Source organism: Protopterus annectens, chromosome 7.part0 (assembly GCF_019279795.1).
Source record: "Protopterus annectens isolate FY-2018-M chromosome 7.part0, PAN1.0, whole genome shotgun sequence".
NCBI classification, from domain to species: domain Eukaryota; kingdom Metazoa; phylum Chordata; order Ceratodontiformes; family Protopteridae; genus Protopterus; species Protopterus annectens.
Genome location: NC_056739.1, coordinates 1,024,642,249 through 1,024,655,834, shown reverse-complemented (window position 1 = coordinate 1,024,655,834; position 13,586 = coordinate 1,024,642,249). Strand labels below are relative to the sequence as shown.

The 13,586-nt window shown below is 41.0% G+C and overlaps 1 protein-coding gene across 1 annotated transcript in view; it reads left to right on the top strand.

Moving 5' to 3' along the window:
- DMXL2 (Dmx like 2) overlaps positions 1–13,586 on the top strand; it is a 1,902,820-nt gene that overhangs the window by 1,424,433 nt on the left and 464,801 nt on the right. Inside the window, exon 33 of the mRNA XM_044076363.1 lies at positions 8,703–8,951. Within this exon, the coding sequence (XP_043932298.1) occupies positions 8,703–8,951 (249 nt within the window). The remainder of the gene's footprint in view (positions 1–8,702; positions 8,952–13,586) is intronic.

Here is a 13,586-nt window from a genome sequence, read left to right as displayed (position 1 = left end):
CTCAACACCTTCCTGGTGGTACCAAAATTCAAAATGCTTACACTCCAGCAGCTACTTCATATGCTAGCCAAGGACTCCTGGCTAGTCAACCTAGACTTAAAAGAAGCTTATCTGCACATCCCCATAAGGGAGTCTTGCAGGAAATGTCTACGGTTCAGGGCAGCCTCTATGCACTATCAGTCCTCTGCACTTCCCTTTGGCTTATCTACAGCACCCAGGGTTTTCACAAAGTGCCTGGCTCCAGCCATTGCATACTGCAAGTAGAGAAATATTCAAATGACTCATACTTGGACGATTGCCTGTTTCATGCAGACAGTCAGGAATTGCCACTTCAGCACCTGATGTTTGTAAAGAGACTCCTAACTTCTCTGGGGTATACCATCAACGAAAATAAATCACAGATGGTACCCAGCCAAAAGATTGTATTCCTGGGAGCAAGCTTGAATACAGCTTCCCAGGTGGCATTCCTCACTCCAGAAAAGCAGGTTTATTTGACAAATTACTTCAAACTACTGGCCACTCAAACCCAACTATCTGCAAGAAAAATGCTGCAAGCCCTAGGGTTCGTGGCCTCATGCATTCTCCTAATTCCATATGCAAGACTGCATATGAGGAAACTTCAGTGGTACTTAAAAAGTCTCTGGTGTCAACATTCTCAGGACCTGGAAACAGTGATTCCTATCATTCACAGTGTTCCTTTGGTGGGCAGAGGCTTGCAACCACAACAAAAGACTCCCTTTCACTCAACCCCCTGCTGCCCAAACCTTGACAACAGATGTATCAGACTATGCATGGGGGGGCTCACATGGCAGGCAAATGCATTCAAGGAAAATGGAGCCCAGGACAAATTCACCTGCATATCAATCAAAAAGAAATGCTAGCTGTACAGAATGCACTGACAGCCTTCAAATACCTTATCCTTACAGGACAACTCTTGATAAAGACAGACAACACCACAGTTATGTGGTACATAAACAAGCAGTGGGGAACTTATTCCTACCCACTCTGCAGGTTAGCCATGGCACTGTGGAACACAGCCTTGAGTAATCAAGTGCACCTGCAAGCTCAGTTCCTGCCAGACAAACAATATTCACTGGCAGATGACTTAAGCAGGAAATCTTATGGACCCACGCAAGTGGAAACTGGAACCCAACTCATTCAAACTTCTAATCCACAGGCAGGGGACACCAGAGGTGGACCTCTTTGCTCCCCCCCCCCAAAACCATCAACTGAGCAAATTTTGCACCAGAACTCAAGCATGGAAAGTGGATGCCCTATCCTTTGCATGAGAAAACCTCTCAATCTATGCCTTTCTCCCTCTGCCCCTCCTCTGAAAAGTACTACTCAAGATCAAACAGGACAGGGCAAAGACAATCCTTATTGCACCAGACTGGCCACACCAGCACTGGTATCCACTCCTACGCAGTCTGACAGCAGTGCAACCCTGGTACCTACATCAGACCTCCACTCTGCTGTCCCAGCAGGAGGGACAGATTTTGCATCCTCCACTGCATACCCTGAACCTGGCAGCCTGGCTTATTCCCTGAATACAACACCAGCAACTCAGAACAAACAGGTGCTGGATGTCATCCTTGAGGCCAGGAGACCTAGTACTAGGAAATCCTATGCAGAAAAGTGGAAAAGATACTGTTCTTGGAACCAGTCTCAGGAAAAGGACACAGCCATGCCCACCTTACCTCAAATCCTAGATTATCTAGCAGAGCTGCTCCACAAAGGCCTATCCTTCTCTGCAATTAAGATTCATGCCTCTACCATCTCAGCTCATTACAATACTGAGCCATCCCTCTTCTCTCGCCCTCTGATCAAACAGTTCCTGAGAGGAGCTAATAATTTGAGACCCCCAAGGAGAGCTCCCACTCCTGCCTGGGACCTTAACTTTATACTAGAGAAGCTCACGCTTTCCCCTTTTGAGCCTGCTGCTACAGCAGAGTTAAAGTTCCTCTCTTGGAAAACAACCTTACTTCTAGCCATCACTTCAGCAAGAAGTGTGTCTGAGTTACAGGCCCTTATGGTGGTGGAACCCTTCATTATCTTCCTTGCAGGTAGGGTTTCCCTCAGGACTAACCTATCATTTATGCCCAAGGTGGTATCCATTGTGGCTTTAAACCAATCCATCCATTTACCAACATTTTTTGCTAATCGTCAGAATAAAGGGGAAGGATCCTGCACTCCTTGGATGTGCACAGACAGCTCAGGTTCTACCTTGACAGGACTAAACCTTTCAGAAAATCTGACCTGCTGCTAGTCAGCATTGCTACAGGGTCAGAGGGCAAAGCCATTTCAAAGCAAACCATTTCCAAATGGATAGCACACTGCATCCATGTCTGCTACAAACACCATGGAAAACCTACCCCACAGGGGATCAGAACTCATTCCACTAGGGCTACCTCAACCTCTACAGCATTTCTCAGGGGAGTCCATACCAGGGACATCATGGAAGCTGCAACCTGGAGTTCTGTACACACCTTAACCTTCATCAAGCATTACCACTTACCTATTGTTTCTAAATCCAGAGTTGGATTTGCCACAGCCCTAATACTTCTTGACTGCCTCCACCTTTCCTCAGCTTTGGGAATCAACCCAAGTGTGATGACTGCAACAGTGAAACACGAAGAACATAGTACAGTTGTGTACACTTACCATAAATGTAGTTGTTCGAGTGTATTCACTGTTACAGTCCTGGTTACCCTCCCTCCAGGCCCTTGACTTTTCTATACTTTCTACCTATCCTCTTTTTTAGCCGTATCTCATGGCAATGGTATTTACTTTTTACTGGAGGTGTTCCACACCATGTAATTGCTTCCTATTTTGGGGGCTCCTGACATCTTGGGCAAGAAAAACTGATGTAATGACATTGGCTGCATGTTTTATACCCTTAATGACCTGACATCGTGGAAGAGGCGACAGCATCCAACGCAGAAATCCCAAGACTCTGGTATTCAGACCAACTGAGGGCTACCTGCAGGCAGATAACCCAAGTGTGATGACTGCAACAGTGAATACACTCGAACATCTACATTTATGGTAAGTGTACACAATTGTACTTTCTCTCTATTTCATCTGCCAAGGGCAATCACCACAAGTTACCCCCCCTCAGTGGACCTACTCACACGGCACAAGGGGACACAGATACACCCACAATGGCAGTCTCTGCACCTCACACTGTGGCAGATAGGATTCTGATTCCCTTCAGACACCTGTACAATGAGGATGTGCTATCAGTCCTGCAGGAGGGCCAGGAAACCCAACACAAGAAAATCCTCTCTCTCCAAATGGAAACGGTTTTCTATCCGGTGTCATAAAAGACAGATGGATCTGCTAGACAGTGATATTCCCCTGATTCTGTCTTACCTGTCTTACCTGTGTGAACTATTGCAGTCAGGTTTGTCATACTTCTCTTTAAAAGCACACTTGTCTGCCATCTCCACCTGCCTGCCTATGGACCCTCTGCTGGCATCCAGACTCCCAGTCAAACTTTTCTTCTAGGATGTGCTGCACCTAAGACCTCCCAGGAAACCATCTCCTCCTCCCTGGGACCTTAATTATGTGTCTTAAAAAAACTAACTTTGGTGCCCTTTGAACCAGCTGATAAGGCCCCCTTAAAGTTTTGCACATGGAAAATTGTACTGCTAGTAGTGTTGACATTGGCCAGAAGGGTCTCAGAGCTTCAAGCCCTTATGGCTACAACCCCTTTTCTGTTTTTTTCATATGGACAGGGTCACCCTTAGGACAAACCCTGCCTACCTTCTTCCCTAACCCAGAGGGAGATAGTGAGAGAATCCTTCATTCCCTAGACTTTCACAGACAACTCAGATTTTATTTGCATAAAACCAGACCTTTTCGCAAATCAGACCAACTGTTTGTCTCCTTTCACCTCAGGGCTCTGGGGAAAGCGGTGGGCAAACTGACGATTTCATCCTGGATTTTCAGGGCTATTTCCTTTTGCTACTCACACCATGGGAAGACCTTGCAAGGTAATGTCAGGGCCTATTCTACAAGAGCTATGGCCTCTGGAGCCTTCTTTAAAGGCCTAGACACTAATTCCATTCTGGAGGCAGCTACTTGGTCACACAACAAAGTATTAGTTTAAGGGTGTGCACAGTTATGCGACCAGCTTATTGTACATTTTTTATTTTTCATTTTTTTCCCCTAACAGATTTGTTTTTCAATTGAATTGTACAGGTTATAGGTCACATTAAAGATGGGAAAATTTTTGAAATGATTTATTGTGGTCTCATTTTCCTGGCATTTTAACAGGAGTGTGTACACATTTTATATCCACTGTATAATATTACATTTGTCAGCACTAAACTTTATACTAATATTATTGGCCCAAGATGCTATTTATGTGAAATAGTTATTTGTATGATCTTCAAACAAAGCAAGGACCAGCCCCAACTCTTACAGTCTTTGGCATATCTGTTCATGCATCCATAGTTTTTTTGCAAGAAAAGTTCCAAAAACAGTAGGGACCCCAAAACTGAACCCTGCAGTACCCCTGCTGATATTAGACAAGAATCAGAACTGTGTCCTAGACAGTAACAACTTGCCTCCTGAATGTTAACCACTCCATTATCCAGGTAATTAGATATGGATATACGTTACCTTTGATAAAAATATAAAATATAGTTGTGTGTGTTAATGTGTCAAAGACCTTCACTAAGTCTAAATATTTGACCAGTACAGACAAATCATGATCATCTGTCTTCACTGGTCCTCTGCCTTTCCTTCACATGAGGCTGTGCTCATAAACAGTACATTGGCAGTCATTTGAAAGTTACCCTTCCCTCTTGGACTTGATACTCATTCCACATCCATGTCAGGCTTGTCTCTCCGTGCACTTTTACATTGAGATCTGCTGCAATTTATTTTGTAATGACAGATGCTCTTATGGTTGGGTGGAAACCAATGCCAGGTCAGCCCTTTTCCAAGGCAAGTTGTGTACTGAGAGAAGTTGTTTCCCATCAGTCTTCAGAACTGAAGACTATTATTTTCATTTTGTAGGAGACCCAGTTAAGGCTGAATCCTCCTGTTATGACACTAGAGAGTCTAATGATGATCTTGTATCTAAATAACCTGTTTTTGGGAGGGGGTATATGTTTCTAACTATGGACATTGTTCTTTTTACCATAAAGAGAAGGGAGTGTTTCTGTGTTCTGTTCCACTCATTAGTGGAGAGATAGTAGATGGCTGTATATGTTCTTTCTGTGTAAGAGGGAATATTTTTCTATCCATTTCCACCATTTTCCTCTCACCTATTTGCACAGTTTTGTAAATAAAGTGAAAAATCATTCTGGTCACTCCTGATGGCCTAGAAGGGTGTGTTATCTGACTCATATTCTTCCAGCCATGCCAGAATTAATTCCATTCCTGGCTGTGGATGCCCCAGCTAGTTAGAGGGACACCCATCTACATCTCAAGGCTTGGCTACTCCAGTAGCTCAACTGTTTTTACTCTGTCTTCCACCAGATGCTTTAGGGTTGCTGGGGGCCACTAGGAAACCTTCTACTAAGTGCACCTACACTTCAGAGTGGAAGAGGTGTGTCATCTAGGACAGAGAAATATGTTCTTCCCTCTTAATTCAGGTTGCAGTTTTGTAACCTATTTTACCGTTTGCTTGATACAGGCTTTGATTATTACATGGTCTAAGTGCATATTGCTGCAGTCTTGGTATCTCGAGATACCTTGAAGTGCAGAACTCTTGCTCAGCATATATTAGTCAAATAAAAAATGAGTCTTTAATCTCCATTAAGAAAATTATCTCTTTCGTGGGATGCAAATTTCATAGTTGTCAGACTTATCCATCTGATATTCAAGCTAACTAGGTCAGTGGACTGGAAGATCACCGCATAGAAGACTGTTCTCCTTTTGACCATCATTTGTGCATCACAGAGTTTCCAGTCCTTCTGAAACCCCTTTTTTGATTTCCCAAAAGTTCTGAGTGTTTCTTAGGATTAACTTGGATTTCCCATCAAGAATAGTTTTGGAGCTGTCCATCTACCAGCCTGTTCATCTCCCATGTTTTTAGCACATTTATTAAATTATCACTTAAGACATATGTGCACACATACATTAATAGAAACTAAACGAACCATATTAACATTCTTCTGTTTGCATACATTATACATTACATGCTTTTTCTTTCTTCATAACTGTCAATCCATCTATTATATAAATTGCCCATTTCCTGCCTTTTCTTAAACCTCACCCCTTCTCCTCCTCCTGAACATTGTTCTGCATGTATTGTTCCCAAAAATACCATTTATTTTTATGTAATTTGCACCTTCTCTTTTGTAAAGATTACAGTATTCAGTATTTCAAATACAGTTGGTTGAGATTTTGACTTCCATTTCATGCTAATTGCTTTTTTGGCCATCAACAGAATTAAACTTTAAGGCCTTGCTGTGCCTAGATAATTCATATCTTGTATCCCAGCTTGAAAGAATAATTTCCATAGCTGTAGCCATTTGCTCTCCCAACATTTTTGACAGAGTACTGTTTAGGAAATTTTTGAAATCTGCCAACTCAATACACTCCCAGAAAACATATTTCCAGTTACCACTTTCTTTCCATCACACCTCCAACATTTGCAGTCTACCTGTGCAAACAATTCCAAGCAAAAGTCCTAAACCTTCTGGACTTTATCGTATACTTGGGAGCCATGCATATGTCCTCCCCTTGTAAATTGCTTTTCCAGTGTGTCTTCTCAATTCTTTTCTAACCTCATCTGATTGATTCTTATAGTTATCATGCAATATTTTATATATCCTATTAATTATTCCTTGTTTAACAACACGTTCTGTTCTAGATTTTACTTAAAAACTCTACCATAGCAGGTATTTCACTTAGGACTCCCATATCCCTTTTTTTTGCCTATAATGTGATATTAATCCCTGGTCTCTAACCTGCAGTCCAAAAGTTTTCTTGATCCAGTTCCATTCTGTTACCTTTTCCTCTCTAGTCATTTGCTTCAAAGATCTCTGTTCCTTTGCTGGTTTTCTCCAGTAAGTTACAGCCCCCCTCTTACCTATTCTCTGTACCCTTGTTTGCAGTCATCCCTATTGTCAAAATTTCCTTTCTCCATTCCTGTGTTTGCCTAGTTCTTGAAAGCTTTCTGGAAATTTTTAAATATAATATTCTGCATAGTTGTTGTTGTTGTTGTTGTTCAAGGATCTGTGTTCAAAATCCCACTTTGTCCTTATTTCTTGAACTCTTCCCCCATCGTCATTCCTTTCCACTTAGAATTATAATGTTCTGCTTGTGTTATGTGAGCCTTAACTGTGTACCTGTAAAATATCACCTCACATCAGGCAATCCTAAACAACCTTGTTTGTTCAGTGTTTTTCATGGTGATGGAATACTGGGAAGAGAGAGACTTCCATGCCTTACATGTGGAGCATTAGCTAAAATTATCCCTCAGAAGAGCACATCAGATAACCTGGATCACCTGTCTGTGTTCTTTCCTGCTGGTAGGCGAGCATTCACACCTGCCAAACAGACCTTTCTAAATGTATTATTAACTGCTTTGTGTATATTTTTTATACTTTTTTAAAGCTAGTTAATCCGTGACCAGTGTATTCAACTAGGGGAATTTGTGTGTCATCAGCTACTTTCAAGAATGTGTCTGTCCATTATGAATATTTGCACAAAGCCAACTAATCATTTTCGAATCCCATTAGGAAGCATATTTGTTTGAGTATCCACTCCAAGATTAGAGTTTTTTTTTGTGTTTCATGATTCATTCTTCTGAATCCCACTTTTCTCTTTAATTGTTGTGACTTTTACATCCTTTTATAAGAGGTTATGTGAACCATTTAGGATTCTTTCCACTTCCTGACAACTGTAAACGGCCCTTTGAGTAGAATATATCAGATAACCAACTAATCTCTATACCACTTGATCTTCAGAGGAATCCTCTGCAGTGGACACTTACAGACACACCTTCAAGTCTCCATATATTTAGCCACCACTCCTACTACTTCAGTAGATTTTAATGTATAAGTATTACAAATTTATATTGTACCTATGTCTAGCTTCAATTTTCCCTCAAGATGCAGTTCACCAATGTTTTATGATGATCAGAACTGAAGCAGAAGTTTAAGTACATCTCCCTTTTCCAGTGCATGAATGTCATGGTATGTGCCAAGAGGGATAGTGGCCAAGCTAGAGAGCAAAGATTTGCCTTGAAAAAGCTGTCAGAAAAGAGATTCAAGTAGCTACCTATTGCAGGTGGCCTTTTTTCAAAGGTAATGGGATAGAGTAAATGCTAATATACTTCTTATACCCCAAGGCATGTGCTGATTAAGATCTGGAGAGTTTTCCCTAGTAATCTGGCTAGTTCGTAAGGTGTTTTGTGATAGAAAGATGACAGACTTCATGAGATATGCATGATTAACAGATAAAATTAAGAAAATAAGTAGAATCTGCTGATGGACTTGACAGTTATATCAGAAGTATATTGGTATGCCACCCATAAAAGAATAAACATTTGGTAGTATGAATGCTAATATTATGTTATCAAACAGACATGGTTGTGAAACATTATCTCTTGAGTATTGCTGTCTAAGTTATTGCAAACAACATACTAATGGAATGGAGTCTTATATTGTGAGGATCTTAATGTAAGTGTATGCAGTTTGTGTGCAGAATTACTCATATTTATGACTTTATTTTCTTTATAGGTGTTGCATCTCTTATAAGTCTATTAACATCATCTCAAGATGAAGACCAACCGAAGCTGAATGTGCTGCTTTGTGAAACAGTTATAGCTGTCTATCTCTGTTTATTAATCCATGGACTTGGAACCCATGCTAGCAGTGAGCTGTTCCGTTTAGCTGCCCATCCACTTACCATTCGAATGTGGGCTGCAGTGTTTGGAGGCGGGGTGAAAATATTAGTGAAACCTAAAAAACAGTCTGAAGCTGTTCCAAGTAAGTAACATTTTAAAGTAAAATTGTATTCCTAATTTGGTACATGTGTTTCTTTGAAGTTACATTTTCTCTAAAATGTAAGTGATTCTGATGAAAACTTGTTCATTGTAACAGATTGTGTTTTATATAATGGTATTGGTTAAGAATCTAGCAGCCTCTTCATTTGCAGTAAAAGCTAGCCCGATTTGGTCTGCGACCTGTCTGAGGTAGTTGCATGTAGCCAGCCAACTCTGTTCCTGTAAGGCAAGATTATATGTTCACATCACTGGAAACTTACACTGGGAATGAATCTGATGTAAAGTAACATCACCCAGAGAAAGAGAACATAATCTGACAGTTCTACTTGATCTATTATTAAGATCCATAGAAGTGTGTACTCCTTTTGCTGTTAGCATGACTTGTCGTAGCTGAAAAGCTAGCCATCAGGAGCACCTGAGAGTAATCCAGAACAAGAACTGTGAACCCCTGGACTTGCAGTGAGGATGATGAAAAGACAGAAAAGAACATAAAATATTTTTTTTCACACAAATTGTTTTCTGGGCTCTTTTTCAACAAACAAGAGCAAACATGTCATTTACAGGGGAAAATTATGGATTGCAATTAGTACATACTTCTGCATAACTACTTTAAGTTTTGGTAAACTTACACAGGATATCATTTTACCAAACCTAAGATGCAGGATATTTTTAGTGCTAAAGGAGATTACTAGTTTTTTTATTTGTTGGCACTTCTTCACGTGTCTGCTTTCCATCAAAAACAAATTTTATGACTTAGTCCATCTCTACATATACTGCATCATATAAAGAAGGCATATATAGTACAGGTATTTAGAGCAGCATAACATTCACCTTTGCGCAAACTATAAGGAAACAAAATTGAACTTGCAATTTGACAAGCCAGGAGCTGAAATGATAAGCATGCCAGTCAGTTGTTGCAGTCATATGGAGATTGTAGTGATCTTGATTTATATGACACCTGACTGTCAGAGGGCCGACTGGGATGGGAATGAAGGAGAGGCTTTGGGTAGCTCACTCTTTTTGGGTGAGGTATAAGTGGATGGCCAAGCATCTCATTAACTGATCTTGTGAGAAAATGGGAACTTAGACTAATATAGTAGCTGTATAGTACAGTATTTGCAGCTACAGTGCTGTGGTATCTTCATGCATGGACACAGTTAAGATGCATAAATGGAGAGGATAGAAATGGATAGAAAGGTAGGAAAATGAGAAGTTAGTAAGCAGAGGTACGCACAAAAGGACAGTATATAGGAGTGTACAGGACATAGAGAAGGCAGGGCAACTTGTTATATACAGAGATGGGAAGATGAAAAAGGGTATAAGTTAAAGAAGATAGGAAAGGAGGGGCAAAGCAGTATGTGGGGAAAGACAAACACAGTAGTAAAGACAAATGGGGCAGAAGTACATGAAGTTAATGGGAAGATGTGGAGTGGACAGAAACAAGCAGAGGGCAAAAAGATAGTAATGGGAAGGTTGAACAGTGTATGGAATATCAGGTGTGACACAGCAGGTACATGACACATGTTGCTTTGGGGTGAAGTGGGCCCAAGCAGCATCATACTAACTACCATGCCTATTCAGAGGGCCAGTAATGTGATCCATCACTGAATGATGGACCAGGCTGGCTGGTTGTGCAAGTCACATCCTTCTCTGGTAGCCCAGTGGTTGAGACACCTAAACTGTAAAATGTTCAGTCCAGTCCGTCCGGGTCATGCAGCTCCCCACTGGTATCTTAAAAGCAGGTTCTACCACCTGGTGCAGCTGTGGCTGGGCCATCTCAGGCAATGCAGGTGATATATCTGTTTGCTGAGCAAGTCTGTCTTCCCTGCCTGCACTGAGGAATCTCTATGGGAAGTTTGCCTTAAATAACTCTATCCTGACAATGTGCTGAATGTGTATAAAATACAGAACAGCATGTGAGTATTGCTGAGATGGATGACCACTAACACCTCCATTCTTCTGTAATAGGTGATGTCGTTAGTTTGCTTTGTTGTGTTGAGTTAGCTTTTTACCTTAAATGAAGACAAGACAAATCTTTCTCTCTTTCATTGGTATTTATTACACACGTGTGGGAGCCTCATGGAAAGTACCAGGGAGACTCTCAGAACAAAGGAATGCATAAGCTTATATGCTGGTAATACTGCTGACTGTACAAAAATGTAAACTGGACCAATTAGGTCAGTACAAAAGACATTTAACCAATCAGTGGTTTACCCGTATGCCTAAAGCAGTTCACATTACTGCATCTCTAGGCAGAAAAGAGAAAATCGGATGCACTTCCATATAAGGCACATTTCCTGCTTTCAAGCAGGCTCCTGTTTTTTAGTACTTTTCCACTATTCACAATTTACTCAGAGTTCGCAGTACAAAGTCCATCTTAATGCATGCAGATTGTCACATACTCAATTTCCTTAAACACATGCTTTGGCCATTCATATTCTACAATCCCCCATTTGATGCTGTGTAAGCATCACCATTTAGTCTGTCATACATTTGCCCTAAGTCTAACATAACCATGTGGCTGGTTCCTTTAACATTGTCACACTTTTTGTTTCATCATCTATATTTATAACTGCAGGCATATAAAACATTGCCACCTTTTTAGTAGTCTTAAAATACATTAATTTTAAAATCAATGCTTTGATTAAAAACAACAATAAAGTCAATAATAGCTAATACTGCAATTAGTAAAATTAACTTCAATAGTCCACTTCCCCAACCTGAAAACAGGTTGGTTAACCATGCCCATGTTGAGTTATCGGCCACCTTGGCCTTAGAAAGTCCGGAGACTCTCTGAATGAGTTCAAGATGACTTTTAATTTCATGCTGATTGTCAGGAATAAATGTACAGCACTCCTCCTGGATTAAAGCGCAAGTTCCACCTTTTGCCACTAGGGTGAAGTCGAGAGCCATATGGTTTTGGAGGACTACAACTCTCATATCAGTTAGTTCATCAGTCACTAGTTACAAAGCAGGGAATGTGGCATTGCTTAGTATTTCAAGCAACTTGGAAAGTTTTCTCAGTTCCCAAATTGATTTTACTGCTCCGTATGCTGGAATTATACCAGCCCACGATATGACGTCATCACCCAAGTCCATATGAGATAGTCCTTTGGTGCCAGCATGAGCTAAGTCATGATGATAAATCCATGAAGCGTCAACTTGGCCTACTGGATTGGCAGGCTTTTTAACCTCTTGAACGTTCCGAATTCTTCCTTGAGGTAAAGCAGATTTATGTCGAATGGCTGGGACTAAATAACCTAAAAAACAGCTACCAGACCAGTGTTTTGATAGCCATTTATAGGCCTTTCTTCCGCATATAAAATAACAGTCCTGCACCATGGTGATAATGTTTGAGGAATGGTTACTGCCCGTGGTCATGCCATGGAATTTGGCAAGAAGTATGATATTGTGAGAACCAAGTAATGAGGCATTTCTTAATGTCAGCTGAATGGCATCAAACGAGACTCGACAGCCTGATGCTATATGGTTTTCTTCTGTGTAATTGCACTGGTATTCGATTGTCATGTTGCAGACACTTTGTCCCATTTTTCGAGTCCAATGATGTCGACTTGAGTAATCTCGTCGGAAACAGAGAGTGCCATTGCGATGGAGAGAAAGTTGTAATGCAATGGATTTGCTGGATGTAATGTTAGCGGTGTTGTTGAGTAAGCTAGTCCATGTATCAATGATGCTTAGTGGAGATGCAACCAATGACAATCCTCCATGTACGGAGGGAATAGCAGTGCAGATGCAGCAGTTAGAAACATTGAATGTAGAAGCATAAACATATTTGATGGCTTGGTAGGTGTTGAAAGGTGGATGCCAAATAGCTCGTTTGGTGTGATGCATCAGTGGAGCAGGAAGTAAAAATGGCCACATTAAGAATAACAGTACTAGAATAACTGGTAGAATGACTATCCAATATTTTTGTGGAAATGGTTGTTGTGCTTGCGTGGTTTCAGGAGTTTGGAGTTTTTAAAAGGGTAGATGTTAGGCATGGTCAGGTACTGGAACAGTTCTACTTCGAGTACGAGTAGCAATGGGAGGAGAATCTGGAGTTGAAAAAGATAATGGCTATTGGTCTTCGGACGGCACAACTTTTTTGACGTGTGAAATGTGGATCCAGGTAGAAGATCCTTGCAGTCGTACAGCAGATGACGTTGTCAGAAGAACCAGGAAGGGCCCCTTCCAGCGCAGCTGGAGCGCTGTTTTTCTAGTAAGGCACAAGTCCCATTGGTTTTGGCACTGGTTATGTAGGAGCCATAGTGCCTTTTGAAATATTATGCTGTAAACAAATGGAGCACGTGCTCAAAAAATGTTGCATAGAAGCAGAAAGTCCTGGGGCGAACCAATCCTTTTGGATTTGTTTGATTAATGCTTGCACCCCTACATGAGCTGGCAAATTATATGCTTTTATAAGAGAATTTAACATAGAGTTAGGGCAAATTAATGTGCCATCAGGATGCTGCCAAATTGAATCAGAGCATTTGAAACGGCTTTAAGCCAGCCATGCTTTTCTTTTTGATTCCTACGCTTCACTTTGTAAAGTTTTTAAAACAGTAGTGTCAAAAGTAACTGTTTGTAAGATAGGCTGCAGAAATTGTCCCTGAACAGT